Raw genomic sequence first — 22,400 nt, 5'->3', positions numbered from 1 at the left:
TGGGGTCTTCAGAGTGGAGCTCTCATGAATGCGTCCATCGGCGTCGAGCTGGGAGAAGCTTTATGTTCATCGAAGAGGCAAAAAAAAAAGAATGATGTGGAGCAATCACTAATTGAAGCCGACGGCAATTTTTCCTCACAACCTTTGGCATTATAACTGTGGCCCTGCACCGTGGCATTATAAAAACCAGACGCGGGCCACTAATTATACTCCTCGATACGCAGGATTTTTGGACGGTTTCATTTAGCGAGCGAGAGATAAAACTGAAAGCCTCCAAGGCTTCACAACACATAAAGAACGGCCGAGTGTTATAAGCTGTGACACTTGAAACCAGTGAGTGTCATAGGGGGACACTCATGGGACATGCAGCACTCTGACAGTCCGCAACAAACAAGCGGCATGTGCTCTAACATTGGATTTTGTCAAGAGGTTGTTGACAGAGACAACGCTTTTAATGTTTTGTGACAAAACTTTCTTCTTTCTGTGAATACCCCAATAGGAAGTTGGGGCTTTTTCTTGTGGCAGAGTATAGACATGAGTGCAAACCATGGATTTGAAAATGAATAAGACCACAGAAATGATTGTATGCAGTAAATACCAAACGTATGTCAACCCCTAATAATCATATAGCATCCCACTGAGGAAGTAAAGCAGCTGATGTATTTCAGTGCCTCACCTTAAATGTATAGGTCATAATGGAATAGTGCAAGAATTCTACTGCATGCATTTTTTCATGCAGTTTTTCACAAAATACTTTTCATCAATATCAATAAAGAGGTGATTCAATAATCCATATCATGTTTATAGTGCAAACACATAATAGTGAAGAATCAAATCATTCATGAAATATTGCTCTGTTCCTAATGTGATCAATTCAAAAACCACAATTATCTGGATTCTTCAACTTTCACTTGAGGGGCATAACGTAAATGTAACTGAAAAGCAACAATTTACTATATTTGTAACCCTGGAAATGTCTGATGTTGTGAAAAATTTCAGATTCTCTTACCCAAGAGCTTCAATGTTCCCGTTCTTGTGGACACACGCCACTTCTCTGGTCTGGTAGCCGACCTGCAGGTCCCAGGACTTTCCTCCTACACGGTTCTGACGGTTCCTGTTCCTCTTCTTCTTGATAAGTTCTCTCGTCTCAGGGTCCTTTGACTTGCCCTTCTCCCTTAACCTTTCTCGGACTTTCTCTCGTATCTTCTCTCTCTTTTCCTTGTTTTTAGCCTTTTTCTGTCGTTTGGGCCTGTCTGCCTGTCGCGACGGCCTGTCCGGTTTCTTGTTTGCTCTGCTGAGCTTTCTGTTGAGTCTTGATGGTCTGTCGCCATCCCTGGGCACTTTAACGCCCTCTTTGGACCATTTACCTCCATTTTTTCGCCGTTTCTCTCCCATTCTGGTCCGCTTATCCCCTCCCTTTGATTGTTTGTCACCCTCACCAGTTTGTGGGACACTCTCTCTGGACTGCTTATCGCCACCTCTGGATGTTTTATCACTCCCTCTTGACTGTTTGTCTCCGTCTTTGGAAAGTTTGTCACTTTCTCTGCCTGGTCTCTCACTTTCTCTGGCTGGTTTCTCACTTTCTCTGGGTGGTTTGTCACTTTCTCTGGGTGGTTTGTCACTTTCTCTGCCTGGTTTCTCACTTTCTCTGGCTGGTTTCTCACTTTCTCTGGGTGGTTTGTCACTTTCTCTGGGTGGTTTGTCACTTTCTCTGGATGGTTTGTCATTTTCTCTGGCTGGTTTGTCTTTCTCTGGCTGGTCTCTCACTTTCTCTGGCTGGTGTCTCACTTTCTCTGGCTGGTGTCTCACTTTCTCTGGGTGGTTTGTCACTTTCTCTGGCTGGTTTGTCACTTTCTCTGGGTGGTTTGTCACTTTCTCTGGGTGGTTTGTCACTATCTCTGGTCGGTCTGCTAGCTTGTCTAGCTTGCCTCGGCAGTGGAACTGAGCAGGGCCCCCAAGGTCCAACCCTGAGGCTGTATAGGCCCTCCTCTCCCTCACATAGACCAAGTTGACATGTCTGAAATTCAGTGAGGTTCGGGCACGCTGCCCCGCCAAACAGTGGCGGAGCCAGAATGAAACGGATCCGGTTCTGTAAGCCCATACCACAGGTTTTTGAACAGGAAGTCCACAGGCTGAATTCTGACACTACACAGTCCCGAGGACAGGGTATGAGACAGGCCTGCTCCAGGCGAGGTTTAGGCTCAAAGTACTCGCAGATTGCGTCCTCTGCGGGCTCACCGTTTGCTTTCTGGACACAGCCCACCTCACGGGTCTGGATCCCCTCGTCCCCGCGGGTGCACACAGCGGGGCGCTGCACTCCAGCACTGCGCATCGACACTGGGACACACTGGTTCCAGGCTCCCAGCTGCCAGTCGTACAGATCCTTGTGCCAGTCGCACACTCTGAAGCAGCTCTGCTGGTTTTCTGGACGTTCCGTCTGATTGCAGTTGGTGTGCAGGGTAGTCCAGCCTTCAGAATGTGCGCACCATACCGCCCTGCTCTGGCTGCCTCCAGGGCCACACTCATTCCCCATACAACGACCCCATGGACCTGTGAAGAGAAAGACAACAGAGTGGTCAAGTAAAGAACAATGCAAGACTGAGAAGAAATTACAAGAGAAATGCCCCTTATTATAAAGGACTGAATTACAGGATATGACAGAATTAGTCTTTTTGCACTTGAAACAACTGCACAGTACAAATCACATTGTCATAAGTGTATTACATCTGAAAGAGGCCTTTTAACAGTTCAAGGTTCTTCAGCTGAAGACTTAGGAAGACAGTTTTTCAAGTAAAAGTCCAGAGACATCTGGTAACTTTGTAAAATGTGTTGAATGTGACTCAATGGAAGCCTGCGTCACACTGAACTAGTTTATCTTGAAAATGCATATGTTTTTTTTTCTGACAGGAGGTTCATAAAGAAGAGATAAACATGAAAAGTATATTCTCAAACAGTTGACATTTAATGGTCAGCCTCGCACAAACCGTTTCAAAGCACAGCGCCGTCAAAGAAATCTACTTCCTCTCCACGAGGAGTACGTAAGTGCTTCCGAGTGCAATAATAATGTCTCGACAAATAAACACTCCTAAATCACTCCATGTCAGTAGCGACTGCACTTCCGCTGGATTTATGAGAATGCAATTAAAGGTCTAAGCAAACATCAGCTTCCAGCACAAAACCCGTGTTAGCAGAGCAGCAGAGGCAGAAAGACCGGGGACTCTAGGAGCTCATAAGCAGGAGAAAAATGAGCTGACGTGAGGAAATAATTATTAAACCTGCATGGTGATATAATCCTGGGAACCTCTGCAGGGTGAGATATGGGAAACTGCTGAATTTAACTGGAAAATAAAAATGTAAAACTTTAATTTTAAAGGAATGGTTTCATATATTATTTAGACCTCTCGGTGTTAACGCATTAATCCTGATTAATTAAGCATTAAAAGCGGTAGTAACTCTGAGCTGCTCTGCTGTGTGTTGTAGAGAGCTAAAGAGGGACGGTCCATCATCTGGAGACATGGACACAGACCTCCATTGCATTACAATGAATGAATGCATCGACTGTGTCACTTAGCGAGATTATCCATGGAGCAGGAAAAAATACCTCTTAATGTCTACCACAAGTCAGAGGCTCGATTAAACACTGTTTTATGGTTTCACTCAATAGAGCCGAGGTACAGCAATGAAAATGTCAACAGGAAAAGCTAACGGCATTAGCATACAGCTGTAGGAGGACATTCTGGATCAATACCAGATCAATGGCAGTAAACTGCTGCAGACACAAGAGACAGCTGTATAGTCACAGAAGTGGCTCCTAGTCCACACGGGTATATTTTTTAAACTTAAAAGGTTTTTCTTCTCTGGTTGAAAAAACGCCAAATCCTGTCCATACACTCTTAGTTGTCAAAAATGTCTTTATCCACATGAAAACACAACAAAAGCATGTCAAGTCAACAGGTGGCAATGAAATCATAACTTTAAAGCCTTGAGGAGAAATAGACAAAACGTACGACGCTACTTCTTCTAATAGCCATTTAGCAACGTTAGCCTTGGCACGACTATTTATGGCAAGCGGTAAGAGACATTCTGTAGCGTCATTCTTACTAGACAGAACCACAGTTTCAAATATGTGCAATTCAGTTGCGGATATTAGCAACTGAACTGTAGATATCTCTAATTCCAGTTTCAGACATCTACAACGTCATTATGACTAGTCATAATTCTAGTGATTCAATTTAAAAAACAAAACAAAAAAAAAAACATAAGTGTTAGCATTGCTAACTGGACTCTTCTTCACACCAAATTTAGCTACATCTAAGCAATGATACGCCTCATGTAAACAAACAAAGTAAAAACTCAGTTTTACCTGTGAAAATGTTCACCCTACCAAGCGTTTCCCAAAACATGCCATTTTGGAAATCTAACCCACAGTTTACCTGTGTACAAAAGGACAAAAAGCACAAAAAAAGGTCTCGCTACAAAGCTAAGTAGCCATCTGTACTGAGGATTCCACATTCATATCCAGCTCTCTAAAGAGACAAGTAGGCTTTACAGCCATAAAAATGATTAATTCGTGGGCAGGCAGTGTTGTCTCTGCTCCACGCAGGTGTTCACCATAATTTATGAACATGCCAGCGAATGACACGGTTATCTGCAGGGTGAGAGTACGAGAGTGAAGGAGCTAAAGGAGGAGGAGGTTGGGGGTTGCACTCACGCTGGCCTACATCACCTCCTGCCCACTGAGAGGAGAGAAAGAGACATCGACGGCGCGGCGCCAACTGGGCTAAAACTCCAGGAGGCATGACACACATCGAACCACACCCTGCCTCCATCAGTAACATCACCGTGACGCCATGGAGAGACAGATATTACATGGGTTTGCACAGTCGAACGACTCCAGCTTAATACATTATGGCCGTCTTTCACACTGACATTAGCAGGTGTGGACAAGGAAAAGGGCAATAAACAGCATTTCTCTTGCTATGGTCCATATTGGTCTGAGTGCTAAGTGAGTGCTTCCTCACCTCACTGTTGCATCTTAAGTCGCTGGTTGTGAAAAAGTAATGTTCGCGACAAACATTCATGCTAACAGCCAAATGATGAATGTGATTTTATTGCACTGGAAACTGAGTAGGAATTTGCATCAGTTGCCGAAAATGATGAAGACAAAGAGAAAATAAACGTGTTTACCTCGGGTCTTTTGTACTTAATCAGAGCACGAGTCGATAAAAACATGCATGCATTGCAGAGTAATTTGACCCTAATTAAAAACATTCCCACTGGCCCTACTTGTTATTCTTGACCATCAGGAATGCAAAACAAAGGATTTTTTTAATTCAAACCCACTTTTAAATGAGATTTTTTTTACCAGTAGGAATGTGTTTGATTGGCGTATGTTTGGATTCACATTGGTGGGAACACAAGTCCAGACTATTTTTGAAATGTTTGATGTTATTAATCATTAATTCCATAATAATATTTCAGCAAAATGTAAATCAATTTGGCTGTTTTACTACACCTACTCTGCGTACAGGTACAGCACTGCCAAATAACTTCATATACTCATATATATCTATATATATAGATATATATATATTATATATACTTCATATATAAGAAAACAGATTTTAACGCAATAAAGCATCAGCAACAGAGAAACCCAGAGAAAGATTGAGAGATTGCCTGAGGTCATCTGTTGTGAATGAAAAAAAAGGGTTTCTGTCTGTGTTCATCTGATGAAAGGAGCTCAGAACAAGGAGGAGCAATCCCAAAATGAAAGTAGTTTAATAACCTGTGGATAAAACTAAAAAGAAATCAACAATTTTCCCAGCTACCCTGTTTTTAAACATTCTTTTTTTTACCTTACATTTATTCCAATAATTATAGACTCATCTGAACACTTTTATCAAAATAACCATTTAGGCCATATCCCACGAAGCCCTCTCATGCAGTATATTGTATGAATATTGTATATTAGCAGAAACACTTTTATCAAGAACATTGTGCAAACAACACTGTTGTGTGTTTGCACAACATCCTATTTCTCAGGGGGCTCAATTCTACAATGCCAACAAACTTTCTTCATTCTTTAATAATTCAAATATGACACTGATTTCGTCACATTGGCACCAGTTGTTTCTGGGTCATCATGTTCCAGGTGATTTAAAAAGGAAAAGTGGGTCACGTAAGATGTGGGGGGTATAGTGCTCACCCAACTCTGAGTAAAACTGGGTGAATCCTGAATGAAGGCTGTGCACCTGAATGAAGGTTTAACATATGCCAACATGCATTGCCATAAATAGGACATTTTTAACACTGCTGCAAATTTACTGTCACAGCATGTTTTTCTCTTTTGGAAAAGGCCATTTACTACTTTATTCTTTCAGTCCCTGAACCAAATGAACACATGGCGGGGTTTAGTCAGTGGTTTAAAATTATACTTCTCCACAATGTAATCTAATGTAACATACATACCCGTTACTGTAAAAAAGTTACAGTATCACTTGAAGAACAGGGGCTTCGGACACAGAAGACTCTGGATTCCAAAATAAGGACCAATCAAGACCACAACTGATTTATTTGCATGGCCAGTGTCATCAAATGCAAGAAATAATATAACTCATCTGTAGTCACCAATATCAATATATGCTGTACCAAAAAAAAGTACTTTTTGACCCTTAAAAATAGCATATTAAGATTATTTATAAGACACCAAAGCAACATCAGTGTTCTTTTTGTACCTTTCTGCTAGACTGCCTTGTTCAGTTGGAAACTGTTCACTCTTCTGCACCAAAGTCCATGCAGAAAATCAGTGTTTTTAGCTTGCAGGGACACAGAAGCTGCTACTTTACTGCTGCCTCACTTGATAAGTGTGTGTCTTTTGAGTAAATCTGAATAAAAGGTCTCAAAATAATACACATTCGAAGTTGGATCACAACTCCTTTGTGCTGTGATGTAAAATCACAGCACATTTTCTCTAAGGGTTTTTGGTGCAAGGAGTTGGCGGTTTACAAAAACTTAGTTTGCAGGCAGAAATGATGAAAGACAGCATATTATTAGGATACAAAAAGATACTGAGTAATAACACAAACTGGTCTTGATTCTGGATCTTGGTCTACGTTAGCACCGTTGAACACGCCAAATTGTCCAGTAAGCTCTCCTGAACCAAGACGAATTAATTTTCTAACTTTAGAAAACACACAGCAAAACACTCGACATTGCGTTACCGCTCCACTGGTTTTACAAAGTGACACTAATTTAATTTTTCCCCTCAGAAAAGGTTGTCTCGCAGTGAAAAGAAGCAGCAAAGCAAAGCAGATTTGATCAGAGGAGCCGTTTCTTAAGTGGCTGAACTGTCACTGTAGTGTACAGTGATGGACAATTATAATTTCACCAGTGAGAAAAAAATAAAGACGGGAAGAGTTTGGACAAGCTACAGCTTAAAATATGTCTGCTCCACTCCACCGTTTGCATCCGTCACTACATTTATTACTCTCCTCCTCTCCACGGCAGCTCTCTGCTGAGACCACTGCTGCACCGTGTACCACATTACCCACTGACCAAAATCCATACAGAAAATCTGTGATTTTACTTCACAGCACGAAGGAGTTGCTGAACCACAGCTGCCTCCATGAGTACGTTCACATGTGTGGGGTATTTTTTTGTTTGAAATCCTTCTTTTCAGATATACCTAAATGGCACAAACTGGATAAATGAGGCAGCAGTAGACCAGCTGCTCCTGTATTTTCCTGGGAGTTCGTGAGTGAGCGAGTGGCTTAAACACTTCAGTTTCCAGCTGGAAAAGGCTGCCTAACGGTGAGATGAAGTGGCAAACATATTCTTAAGAAGCAGGTGCTGATTTTATTAGGTGAGCCTCTTGTTAATTGGCGACGAATGGTTTCCAGTGTGTCCGTGTCTCAGGTTGGTTCCCTGTGGTAAATGATTTCAGCTTTAAATTAAAGGTTTAAGTATTTTTTTTTTTTATCTGTTTAGCATTTAATGCAAACCAATCAAGTAAAGGATACTTTTATTATTCTTTGTGGCTGTTGTTTCAGGCTTATCTCCTGTGTTGCTCGCAAGCCAAGGAAAATGTCAATCTGCGTGATCCAACTTCCCCAGGAGGTGGGATTGTGCTTTACAGACACCACCTACCAACAAACCCCTCAACACCTCCCACCTGCGTGCTTTCCCCTCCCACTTTGCCTCAGGTGCCAAAACAGAAGATTGGGGTTGGCATTTGCAAGGATAATGGAAACCAGTATGAGCTGTGCATCCCATCAGTGGCTTTAGGACAGACAGATGAGGAAAAATACGCGCCAGCAGCAGGGAAGCCACTCTGTATTCATACAGATTTTTATCAAGGACACATGTCTACGATAAAGAGATCGTGAAAAGGTCAGGAATTTCTCTGACTTCATTTACTTACAACAGAGCCCTCCATGACCCACTCACCTGTTTGTGGATCACATTCATCATTAGCATCATGTTATGAGGCAAAAAGCATGATTTTCTATGATAAACAAACTCTAATCTCTAACTAGTTTCACCTGTTTCCATTCCATTAACCGATCTCCTGAAATGGGGATTAATTTGTGACCATAAGAATATTTGGTAACGTGGAAAAGCCAATAAAGAAAACCAGTGTTTTTAGTTTGCATGGATGGACACGGAAGCTTCTGATTTACTACTGCCTCATTTGGTCCACATTTATGTCGTGGGTACATCTTAACAAAGGATGTTAAGTTACTGACGGAGGCACCAGTTGATGTGCCATGCTGTAAAATCGCTAATTTCCATGATGGTGCAAGAGACTAACAAACAGATAAAGCAGTGAACCTATTCTGAAGATATAGTAGAGGAGCCTTTTTGTGTGAGCCTCAGAGTCTCAGTTTGGTGCACTGTGTGTGCACACAGCAAAGTCAGCACCAACTCTCTGCTAGCATCAAAAAACAACCACACTAAGCAGTGCTTCATATGCCAGTAATGTCCTCATGCTGAATAAACTTACTAAACTGGGTCATTACACAATCTCCGCACAATCTCTGCAGCAGATCTTTAATAGTGACTTCACCAAACCCACAGTAAATGGTGTCAGGCAGCATGAGTGTGAAACACAATCCTTTCTGGGCGCTTTCACAGTATTAAAACTGTCAGGCCCCCGCAGGCTCATGGGAAAGAGAATCCACTGTACACAAACTCGCTCATCGCCCCTCTGCATCTTCTCGGTCTGTGTTATTTACCGTTGTTCTGTCTCTCTACAACTCGCATGCATTCACTCTATCACCCCTGGCCAAGCCGTTATTGCACTCTCGTTCTCACGGTTTCATCATCTTTCCCTTTTTCCCCTCATCATTCCATCAGGTGCACAGTGTGCGACACAACAGGTTAGACAGCGATGGAATAAATGGAAGTGTTGATCTCAGTCTTTGTCACGGGTTACTGGTAAATGCTAAATTATTTACACGTCGGTTTAATGATCACTGACACGCCAAGAGTTTGATTTCTTCCCTTGTATTCTCGGTCCGTGGCAAGAAAAAGCGATAAACTCCCATGTAATATTCAAGAGCGCTTCAGAACTTGCTGTGTTTCACTTCACATCCAAGTTAAAGCTGCTCTCGTTTTAGACTGAAGTTATTGTGAGACGATGCCTCTCAGCTGCCTGCGGTTCGGAGGCAGTTTGCTGTCCGTTTATACTTATGATAACATTTTCAGAGAGATTTTATCAGGTGATATAATATGCAGGCTCTCTCAAAAGATCTGACGTTAATCCACTAAAGTGATTTATATCATAATCTTTGGTTAAGGCTGGGGGGAATAACCGTGGTCTGATTTACCAAAGAAAACTTCTCAATGACACATGTAAAAGTGTTTATAGGTGAAGACTGGGAGGAAGCATAAATATAGATACAAGGAGCTTCTCAACTGCTAATGCCGCTTCCAGGTGGGAGATCTTTGGCGGAAAGGAGCACAGTGTGAGTGCACACAGGTGAGGTAAGGGAGACAAGTTAGAGGTTAGGAGGTTAGGAGATATTCTGGAGGAAACAGAAAATAATTCTGTAAACATGGCCATATCGCCTGTGGGGAAACCATGTTTCACACGTCTGCTGCTCGTCATCATCGCCACGGTGCCCGTTTGATGTCAGGGTGAGCTGTGTTTCAACGCTGGTTGACAGCCTGTGGTCTGTGATGTGCAGACAACATCATCAAAAGAAGAGCCGTGCGTGGAAATGACAGCAGACACGTCTGTGTTTGCCATGAGGTCACCGAAGGTCATTAACAGCCCTGGTGGAAGGTATACGGCATGAAAGCAGATGTGTCTCTGATCGGTCTTCAAAACACAGCTGCACAACATGACTGGATTTTTAAGGCTCATGGTGTTGTCCTGTATTCACCTCTTTGGACAAACAAAATCAAGAAAAGAGGACTTATTAAAGATAACACTGCAGCTATGACAGAAGCAAAAGCTATTTTATATCCAAACTGTCATGTAAAAGCCATGTTCTACACTCACATTTGACGCAACTAAACCACAGACCAACACTCTTTCAGATGAGATAATCCTATGGGCAAATGTCCACAATTTGCCAGTTTATGTTGTAGTATATTGTATGATGTTAGGCTTTGGTGATACTTTCCAGATTCTACAGGTCTGCTAAATTTCACCCATTTCCATGGCAGACTGCATGGATTCTGTGTGCACTTTGGTGAGCGCTGTCGTAAGGCTTTCCAGTCCAGTCGGTTAACGCGCTATTGTTTTGGTCAACAGAGACAACGAAGAAGACCTTGGCTGAGCTCCTGAATTTATGCAAGTAGATCCACCAGTAACCACATAATGTACAAGCACTCAAAAACACAAGAACATACATATAAAGGTGATTTCCTGGCTTTAAAAAGCCCTTTCCTGGAACAAAATATGAGCTCAAGTATGCACATGGACCTTCACTTTAGTATGAATAGAACTGCTGCCAAAAACACACATACATGAAGAAGTGACTAATACTTTAGTCGGTGATATAATTGACCACTTTCTGTTGTCCATCCATCCATTTTCTACCGCTTTATCCTCCACATGAGGGTCGCAGTGCAGTGCGATAGGCGGAGTCACAACCTGGCCAGATAACAAACTCTATCACAGGGCCACATATAGAGACAAACAACTATCCACTCTCACACCTAAGGTCAATTTAGAGTGTCCAATTTGCCTAAACCCCATATTGCATGTTTTTGGACTGTGGGAGGAAGCCGAAGAACCCACAGAACATGCAAACTCCACGCAGAAAGGCCCTTGTTCCGACCGCAACCCAGGTGCTAAGCACTACACCAACCATGTGCTGTCCTGTGAGTAAAAGTAAATTCAAAATCTATTCCAAAGCAGTGGCAGTAAACCAACAGAGAGAAGATGTTTTGGTCCAACAGGTGAAGATGAAACATGAAGACTACCAATCACATTGCGCCTACAAATCTGTAGCATAAATCTGCCTTTACACGCTCACAAGCACGAGTTATCGTTTGTCCTCCTGCAGCTCCTAAAATCTGATTTATATGCCATCGGCCAGCGCTAGCGATATCTGTCGCCCGACACTGTGCGACACTTTCATTTCATGCTCTTATTATAGCTCTATTATCCAGTCGACTCTTTCAGTCGTCAATTTACACCCAATTGCCCTGTTCTGTGCTTTTTGATAGTGGTCTGATAATACACACGGAAACCTTCCATAATGCAGATATTGTTCATTTGTAAAAGAAGGAAATAATAACAGGTTCCTCTTCGGCTCCATTGAATCACAGCTTCACTGAGCTGTCTATCCCTTTAACTGTGAGCACTGAGCAGTGATGATGCTCCTTCATAAATAAGATTAGAAAAACTCGTCTCCTCCTTCCCGTGACTGGTTCAGACGAAAAAACCCAAACACCTGATCTTTATTTAGGCCGCTCCTCTCCCACAGATCTCAAAGGTATCGTCCTCCATACATCACTTGCACATCAAGATCTAATTAATTTATCTTTATTAACGGGCTTTGCACCACAGGCCTTTAAGGACGCGGTAATTAAACCTCAGCTTAACGAGCCTGCTCGTTGTTTGACCCAGATGTTCCGGCAAGCAAACGCCTCCATCATTTCTAAAATCGTGGCTGTTGCTCACGGTTTTGAAGATTTTATGTCAGTATATAGATGACATCAGAGCAATAGTTGTTAATGTTGGGTAATTTATGGTAACGTGCTCCTAAGAGCTCCATTTGGATGGTGCTGATCTTCAAGTTGAACATTTCTGAGTTCGCCAACACTTAACGCCGCCCCGAGTATTTCATTGAACTACTGTATGAAGTAGTAGAAGAAGGATAACTTTGTGTTCCTCATAACCACCACCTCTCCTTTCCAAATGTCTCTCCGCAGGAATAATCCCACCCACTAACTCAAAGTCCATGTATTAGAGAGAGTATTCTTGTTAAAGTGACTTTTTCTTTTCTCCCCACTGTCAACATCTGTTTCCTTACTGTGTTTGGTTTACTGAATACTAAACACCTACTCTGCAAAGTGCCTTGAGATAATGTAAATTATGATTTAGTGCAAAGCAAATAAAAGCTGAAGTGAAAATTGAAAGTCTACGAAGCATTACGGCAACAACAAAAACCACAGCCTACACTAATAAGACAAAACAATGCGTAGCGTTTGGTACGTAACCTAAGAGCATATAGTGAGAATAACAACGCGACTGCTTTATTAGATAAAGGTATGTAGGATCACCGGAGGCTCAGACAAAGTGGCGTTCATGCATCTTTCATAAGGCTTGTCAGAGCGGCGGAGACGCTCTGCTTTCACAGAGGAACATTACACGGCTCATTTGGGGTGTCGTGCTGCTGCGTGGAAAACAACTCCACTACGGCGGTACACAGTGAATGCAGCCTTTGGCTTTGGATTATTGTATTGGAGACCTGAAGCTAATTTTAACAGAGGGTGGTGACATTTACTCATTTATTTATTTTTGCCCAAGTCCCAATTTCAAGGCGAGATTACGACTAGCAGCCATCTCTTTATCCGTCCATTTTCTACCACTTGACGTGGGGTGCTGTCTCACCCACCTCAGCTGACACATGTTGATAGGCGGGGTACACCTTGGACAGTTCGCCCGTCAAACAACCATTCACTCTCACCATGGTCAATTTAGAGTGTCCAATTCACCAAATCCCTAAATCTGCATGTTTTTTGGACTGTGGGAGGAAACCGGAGAACCCGGAGAAAACCCACGACGCATGGTCCATGCAGAAAGGCCCTTGTTCCGGGTATTCTTGCTGCAAAGGCAAGAGTTTACACCAACCGTGTGGCCCCCAATCCAATCACTTTATTTATATTATCTTTTTCTTTTATCAAAATGACATCAAACACAGGCAAAAATAAACAAGTAAAAAATGTATTTTAAAAAAAAATAAATAAGTGAAAATCACAACATCTCGCACCATGTCAAAGGGCACGGAGAAGAAGTGCGTCTTAAGACAACCGCATTGAGCGCCTTGCTCAGGGGCACCCAAAGCCCTTGACTCACACTGGGATTTGAACCAGCAATCTTCCAATTACAACCCCAATTCCTTTTCCTCTTGGCGACTTCCACAATGTGATTCACATTGTCACACAAAGACCAAAACACTGTCCATCTATTCTTAGCTACGCTAATGTTGCTGTTCTGAGGAAACTGTGTTGTTAGGTCAACCACAGTCCACCCACCGCTCTGCTTCAGACTTCAATCACAGTCACAGTCATTTATATTAAAAGACTTTAATGACACAGTGCTCAACACAGAGTGGAACATACTGTATGCTGCCATTGTTCTACAAACCACAGGATCAGTTACACGTCGACAGACTTTCTTTAGTGAGTGTTTTATGGGCTTGTGGTTTTTTGATGACAACCACTTCCTGGTTTAACCACCTGGTTCGTTTTTGGCACCGTGAGTATTAGGTTGAGGCACAAAAAGCAGCTGGTTAAAGTTAGAGAAAATGGTTAATGGATAATGGTTTTAGATTAAGCCATCGCAACATCTTCTCACACACGTCGTCATGTCCTCAGTAATCCACAAACATATGCTCCTGAATCTGGGCACAAACTGTATGGACTGCTCGCTCACGCTACCAAAGCCCTCCTCGGCCTCAAACTGAGGAGAATTTAGCTCCAAGTATTTGTGAAATATGTGTTGATGACATGATATCTGTGAAAGCATCTGCCAAAACCACAATTTTATCTAAAATGTAATTTTTTTTCTTCCAGGCTGGGAATAAATGCGCTCTGTTCACAGTAATAGTCCATAGTATAACAATTATATACATTTACCATACGTATTTAGGTAACTGTCTTTCCAAATGCCAAATAGACCAATGACATTCTCATCAGCATCACCTGTAACTGTGTTTTTTGTGCCAGTTGATGTCAAATGATATTCCCAAAAGACATTTCTGTAATCTGCATCGTCAGCAGCGGAGGCACAACACGTGTCATGGGCAGGCAATTACAGCAGCCAATTTCTGCAATTTACATCAAAAATCCTTAACACAGAGGAAATGATGAACATTTAGCATGATTTCCATAAATAAATGTCCTTCAACCCCACAGATACATGTATATCAGAGAAAATTGGCCTTTTTACTTTCTGAGCACACGTTTTTAAAAAAAAAACATGTATTAGTTGCCAATAATTGGACAATAATGCAGCTTGTTTTCCCCGCGCATGAAACTAGCCGAGCGAAGCAACAGAGGGACGCAAAAGCATCAGATTGCGGTCTTGTATTAAATTATCGTCGGGACCAAGAAGGATTTCAAAAACAGACACTGCTTAATCAAAAAATATGGTTGGTACTGATCAAATACAATGTACAGTTTTTTTTTGTCTGTGAATACATTTATTGTGCTGCGAGTTAATGAAAAACGTGTTAAAAAGACAATTACTTTTGCCATTTTTATTAAAAAAAACTCTGTCTTTTTTGATGACTAACAGCACACGCAACTATAAATATTGATATTTTAGTGTTTGATTTTTATATATAGGTATTAATAGCGTCTATATTTCATTACAAACTCACTGCAAACATATTTGAACAAGACCTGTGGTTTGAGTGTGTCAAGCTCTCTGAAGTAAAAAAAAGCTAATGCGTTAATTTCCACCTTTTCTTGCCGAGGTTATATTTTTTCTTAAGCTTTCGCTGACCTTTGGAAATGTCACAGGTAAAAATGAATAATAATAATAATAAAACTGAAGAGGAAGGAGGGCGGGAGGGAGAACTTCTTCTACAGAGATAATTAGGTTTGCACACACTTTAAAGCCAGGAGAAGGTAGAAAATGTAGCATTTATTATTATCGTTATTATTATTATTATTATTTAAATGTTTGAATAGATGTTGAGAAATGTGTTTCCCCATGCTTGTAAGATGAGATATTTCTATACACTGGAGCTCAAATGAGGGTTTCCCATGATTTCCTATAAACACAGGTACATTATCAACGTGTCCTTGGATGCTAAAAGCTTTTTTTGGTGACTTGCTGGTAAGAGGTGACCTCATCCACGCTGTCGTGTGGAGGAAGCATTTGAAGAGAAAGACCCTGGAGGAGCATTACCGGTAAACGATACTGTGTCATGACCAGTGTCTCATTAAAAAGTCATGCGGTATAATGTCACAATGCGACACATCGCACGTGTTAAAAGCGAATCTCACGTGGGCGATTACGACGCAGAGGGGAGGGGGCCTTGGCACAGGGCCGGAATATACCTGTGAGCTATGCTTACTCGTGTATGCAATAAAGGGTCACCATGGTGACTGACCTTTAGAGTAGCGCTTGTGCAGCTAGGACACAGCGGCATCATGTTATACCTCAAACCTTTGCACCTTAAATACTGCCTGTGTGTTACTCTTATTCTAATTTTTATTTAGACTGTTTTGTGTTTGCTGACAGCTGCTCTATGAGCCTTGATTTGCCCCCTGGGGAGAAATAAAGACATCCTTCTTTCTGTTGTGGAGAACTTCTCACCACCACTATTCCTACTGTATTTAACCAAAGTGAAAGATGGAAGAGGAAGTTTGTGGTGTGAGGCCATGGAGTTGATACATCTGGTATGTCGGGTTTGGGCATCAAACAATCATACAGTGCTTGATTGAAAGTAAATTAATATGGTCACACCATCGCCTAACTCATTTTTTCAAGTTTTGTGTTCAGGAAACACAAAAACCTTCACTGCTTAAGTCACACACTTCACATAGGCCATTATCTTAAAGGGGTAAAATCACATGATCTGATCAACTGAGGATGTAGGTGATATACTCCTACATAGTACATGATGAAAGTAGAGTCAGGGGCATTGCAACGTCTAAAATCCAACAGAGATATTGGGGGAAAAAAATGCTTTTTCACAATTACTATGGTATAAGTCAAGGTTATTGTAGTTGGCGAAATGTTAATAAAATAAAAATAAAAAGTAGAGTACCTACCAGAAACTGAATTGTGTGTTTACAAAACCAACTAAAATTGTTGCCAAAATGTGCTTATTTTGGGTTCAGGGATTGTTGTTCATTTTGTCCTTAATACATTTTTTAAAATGGCATCTTTTATTGGGTTTCTATGACCTTTTTGCGTCTTGCACCTGGCAAATATCCATATCACAAAAAAAAAAACACTAAAACTAATAAAAACTAAACTAAAACTAAGCCTTTCCAAAACTATTATAACCTTGATCAGTATATACATTTTCTGACAACTTCTTTTTTTTACCTTTATTTCCTACATTTCAGCACAGCTACCTGTAATTTTCACTCCCTACTCCTTCACTCCAATCTCAAAACCTGTTTCTTAAGTTGCAACGTGTACCGAAAACATCACAATACTGACAACACATGATTTGAGGTGGAAGATATCGATAAAAAAGTACTTTCATTGATCCCCCACAGAGGAAATTCAGAACCAGACGCTTTCCCCAACCAGTCTGTGGGTGAGATTTAGCGATAGAGTCGAGCGCTCTGACTCCACGGACACAAACCTGACTTCTGAGTTGCTTCCGTCTGGTAATCAGAACGCAGCCTAAATGTCCCACACTGGAACTTTTATTTGAATCCGGATGCATGGTTACAGTATTATGGCTATAATAAACTCTCTATGAAGAAAAACCTGTCTCATCTCTCCACTGATACATTACACAACTTGACCCTTTTAACGCGCACCCGTATGCGCCATTACGGGCTCATGCCGTGACTCATCGGTATGCTACCGGTGTCTCTGTCTGTACAGAAACAAACAAGACCTGAGGAGTGTCACACGTGTACAGTACACAGACTAATTCATCCCCGTGTTCTACTTAGGGCAGGAAAACAGATGTTAGTTATCTGCCGAAATATGGCAGAGTGACTGGGGAGAGATAAGAGCATATTTTATCTCAAGTGTTTTCAAAGGGATTAATTACGCGTTGCCACCCACTCTCGGCTCTCCCAGCCACACGAGCCAACACACACACACACACACACACACACACACCACTCTTCTTACTGTTACTACTTGATATTCATGCAGCAAGCAGTCAAAAATATACCAGCTCAACATGAAGGCAGTGCTAAAGACTGGTTTATTTTTATATGCAGAGCTGATGTGGTCTGCCGGGAGGAAAGCAGCAGCAACAGCACATTATCTTGAAACAAGAACAAGATGGAAACGGGGCACCAAATACCTTCTGCTCCTAAATGTTTCAGCGAGTATTGATCCACGGGAGGACCACAACGCACTGCACATTCTGTTTCCTTGTAAAGTATGAAAGTGGACAGTATGTTCACCTTCAATTCAATTGAATTAAATGAAACACGCCATAGGGAGGCAAAAAATGAAGTACACAAGATTATGTTCAAGTTCTAACTTCCAAGTCACTGAAAAAACCTGTACTGCGTATTTTACTTTATCTGCACTATTGATTTAAAGTAAGTCCAAGGTTCTCAAACTGTGGTACGTGGTATATACTGTAAATACCAGGGTATTTTGACCGGAGTGCTTCGTAGGCAATGAAACAAATACCAAAAAAAGGAAAAATAAATTAAACAATAATAATAACAGTCACCTTATCTCTCGCTCCATCTTTATCTAATTCCACTATACTGGTGTGAGAAGTATATGTGAGGAAGAGGAGGATGACGAGAGAGAAAATGATCTAATTGGGAATAAATCTGCCTCCTGTGAAAAGAAAACCTTTTTTACGCCACTGTATTTGAACATTGGGGATAATGGTGTCACTTCAAGAGCGCAGTATTTTCACAGGTGCTACTTGGTATGAAAAGTTTTTAGAACCACTGACGTAGATCACACAAAATGTGTAATAAATGTTAGATGTGTATCCAATATTTAGCCAAACTTCAGTCTCAAACCCACAAGATCCTCAGATGTTGACAATGTTCGCCTCGTTCTTGGCTTTGACTCTGCACCTGTGGATGAGGGAGACACTGTCCTCATCACAATTTGAACAAGTGCTGTGAATAAAAGAATCCATTACATCCATTGAGGCGTCAGCGTTCCTCGTCTGACATCAAATTAACTGACATTCTCCTGACGGAATCAGCACTTTGAAAGTCTGCAGGATTACAGAAAAATAAACTGCTGCTGATAACGTTCGGACAAAAATAGGGAAGAATTGGCTGCTGCAGTGCTGACGGATGACCTCAGAGCTGCAGGGAAATATGAAGAACCATCGAGCTTTGAGTGGTTGCCGACCTTATCGAGACACCTGAGGGCTCGGCTTCTGAAGTTGATCTTTTTTTTTCCTCTCTTTTTTTTCCCAATAAGAAGCAGCAGCCCTGGGGGAGGAGGAAGAGGTGGAGGAGACACGTGGACAGGAGGAGGACAAACAGCATCAGAGCGGAGTGATGGCTCTTTTGCGGAAAAATTTGCCCTATAGATGAAAAAGGCATTAGTCAAACCGGACCTGGGAGAGAAGAGGCTAACATGATTGGATTTGGCTGGAAAACATGGGGGAATTCACTCCCTGAGGATGATGGATGGACTGTAGGAGGGAGGGACGGAGGGATGGGGGCCGGAGAGGGAAAAATGATGGACAGAAGAAGAGAGTTTGAACCATGGGGTTGTATGAGGGAAATGTGTGGGGGGTTCTGCTGAGGCTGGAGCCACCAGCTTTGCATTCAGAGTCACCATGATCTGATAAGGAGAATCTACTTGGCAACGCTGGAGATGCCAACAGAGGCTTGACCCTTATGTCATGCTCTGCATGCTCTTTTCCCACTGGTCATTCAGGCTAATATCATCATTCAAACAGCATGCACAGCGCCCTTTTCTGTGTAGATCAATGTGAAATGGAGGTCAAATGTGAAGTGCTCAACCCCAAAGGAACAAATTAAGGCGGTGAGAGTCGACTCTGGTGCAGCGTTTTCCAATAGAAGGTGTTTTTCTGCCGTGTCGGTGAAGATGCCACAGTGACACGTCAACATTTGTGGTTTAAAGAGAAAACTCAAAGAAGAAGAACATCTTTTCTGGTATGCCGTGTTTCCACTGCATGGTCCCAGCTCGCCTCACCTTGCCTCGGAATGGTTTGGTTGCCTTTCCATTACAATACAGTATAGTACATCCTCAATGTGGGCAGAGTCATCATAGCACGACATCATGAAACTGCCATGACTATACATGACACACACAAACTAGTGACGAGTGACTTGTTTTCAGTGTAACTGAATCATTAGAATAGTTAATTAAAAAGTCACTGAACTGAAATACAGCGGCAGGGGGTTGCGATGCGGATCGCCGGTTTTCAGCAGTGATGTCACTAAATGATGAGATTTTAGACATTTCCTTCGCTAATTGTTGGAGATTAAAGCACGATTTCAGGACTTTTTAACTGATCTACAGTTCGGCATTGTTTGGCTTGATTCTTGTGTCGGACGTCATGCTCATGACTCTTCCTGTGAAGACACTCTCTGACCAATCAGTGGCTGGCAGTCTGACTACATCACAAATAGTATCAGCTCAGCACACTTGGAACCATACTAATGGAAAAGCAAAATAACCGCGCCGTGCCATGCTAGTAGAAAAGGGGCTATAGTTCCCTTTCCAAGTATTTCTTTTACCAATCTGCAGTCTCACCATTAGGTGTCACTAATTTCTACAAACTGGACCTTTAGGTTAAAAAAATACAACATGGAGGACGCACCAGGGTAAAAACAGATCAGGTTAACATACATTGATGTTGATATGAAGATCATCCAAACTCGGTTCAGGTCATTAAAATATTAATATCAGGGTTCAGTGAATGCGGGGTCACTGCCTCTTCCCTGTGAACTCAATAAACGCTTAATAAAGGGCTTGAACTGATCACAACTACGGGAATTCTAATGAAACTGGTCGAATATTAAAATGTAGTGAGTGAAAATGATTAGGAGAGAATGTAAAGACAGGGGGATAAGGGGGAGGATGCGCAGGATGGAGACTGACGTGTGAAAAAAAGGATCATCTCCGGGATGGTGAGGAGAACAAAGGGTGAGGTCAGTGGGGGGGAGGGGCGGGGGAGGCAGCGATGGGAAGGTGGCTCAAATGTCAGTGGGAGTGAGGTAGGATGAGGCATACAGATGTGATGGGAAGAAGGGTGGATGGCGGAGGAAAACGGCATGATGAAAATATTTTTTTATTGAACATACACCTTATGAGTGGGACTCACTGATTTGGATATTACCAGAAAGAAAGACGAGTAAAGCCTAGGTTGTGTAATATGCAGTGTTGTTTCAACTTGAAGAAAAAGAAACACAAAAGTGTTAGATTTAAGTTAATTACCGTTTAAATAAGTCATTTGTGTCAATTTAAGGAAATCACACACTGGATTAAGGCTCCACGCAATGATTATTTTCATTGTGGATTATTCGTCAAAAGTAATCAACAACGTTAATCGATTAGTTATGAAACATTTCAATTTGCATTCATCAGTATGATACACCGTACACAGTAGATTATGGAGCAGCGCTGCTATAGAAATTTCACGCAGCCATTTATGTCAGTGTGCCTCTCATAATTTGTCATAAATTGCAAAAGTGAGCACCAAAAGCTGCAAATTAAGACAGAAAAAGACCAAAATTATAGTCTATAATCATTACTAGGCCATTTCATTTCAAACTATTTTGACTTGAACCATACACGGACCCAATACATTCCAAAAATATTCAGTTTTCTGTCAGGCAACTTTTAGAAGACTACTAAATTGGAGCTGCGACAGAAACCAAACACATTTACAGGAAGTATTTTTTTTACCAAATGCAATATCAGTGTTAAACTGGTGAACACCATTCACATTTAAATCATCTCCATTATCTGTATAGTGTGTGTTTTTGTGTTTATTGTGATTAACTGTGGTGTGTTTTTAACCTGTAAATCTAAAAGAACAATGTTCACATCTCTGGACAAAAGAGTATGATGATGATGATGATCGACTACAACATTGCAAATGATCATATTCCGCTCACTTCCAGCTCATCTTGTGGAATCTAACCTTGAACTGATATCATACAGACTTCACCAGGAGAATATAAAATCATTTCATCATCAGTCTCATACACAGCTACAGTCATGGGTCAACCTTGAATGCTCACAATAATACGGCTGATAATCGACAACTCCGGCGAACGGGATTCGTGTGATATTTACATCTGACTTCGCTTGAATCTAATTTATCACGTTTACCTCTCTCAACTATATATCTCTGTGTGCGTACATTCGTCAGGAAATGACTGCTGTTCCCCGTCGTCGTGACACCAGATGATACTAACGCGCGGGTGCATTTACGGTATCAGCGCCTGCCATCGGCGAGAATAATAAACTGTTGACCCTTGGGATAGTAAAGACCCTGTTACCGTGAAGCACGGACAACGTGAATGTGGGAAAATCAGATTGGGCTGCAACAGCCAGAGACAATCAGAGCCGCAAGATGTTACAATACATTACTATAAATCAGATCATAGCCCTAATCTCTTGATGAATGTTAGGTGCTGTCACATCTGTTCTATTAAAAATGGCTCTCGGACTTGTTTATTACACACAGGACTTGTGTGCCACAGGCGACAGAGAAGATGCAGATTTAGAGATTTATAGCGGTCCATGTGGAATTTGGAACAGAGGAATCGGCTGCAGGTTGAGACAAGTGTTAACATATGGAAGAATTAGACTTTAGAGCTGCTTCACATTATCATGGCATCTAATGTCTATTTTTCGAGATTAAGTCCAGTTTAAGAATAGCAATTACAGGGGGCTGAAAATGCTGAAGCTTTTAGTGAATTTTGCAGATTGTTCCGTGACCAAGGTGCAGCATAGAAAAAAAGCCGCTTTACCAGGTTCTGAGTGGGATTTTGGGAACGCTACATAAATAAATGACTCCTTTCCCTTTGGCAGGAGAGAAAAT

The 22,400-nt window shown here is 41.7% G+C and overlaps 1 protein-coding gene across 2 annotated transcripts in view; it reads right to left on the bottom strand.

Moving 5' to 3' along the window:
* The window catches only part of LOC122786292 (thrombospondin type-1 domain-containing protein 7A-like), a 115,432-nt gene that overhangs the window by 49,056 nt on the left and 43,976 nt on the right, over window positions 1-22,400 (bottom strand). Inside the window, exons 2-3 of one of the 2 annotated variants that reach the window (XM_044052488.1) lie at window positions 1,799-2,550; window positions 1,010-1,506 (exon numbers count right to left, since the gene is read on the bottom strand). In XM_044052488.1, coding sequence (XP_043908423.1) covers window positions 1,010-1,506; window positions 1,799-2,550 — 1,249 coding nt within the window. Of the gene's footprint in view, window positions 1-1,009; window positions 1,707-1,798; window positions 2,551-22,400 lie in introns of both variants that reach the window. The other variant, XM_044052487.1, reaches the window with a different exon arrangement.

Source organism: Solea senegalensis, linkage group LG20, assembly GCF_019176455.1.
Source record: "Solea senegalensis isolate Sse05_10M linkage group LG20, IFAPA_SoseM_1, whole genome shotgun sequence".
NCBI classification, from domain to species: Eukaryota; Metazoa; Chordata; class Actinopteri; order Pleuronectiformes; family Soleidae; genus Solea; species Solea senegalensis.
This window is presented reverse-complemented; position numbering and strand designations above follow the sequence as displayed.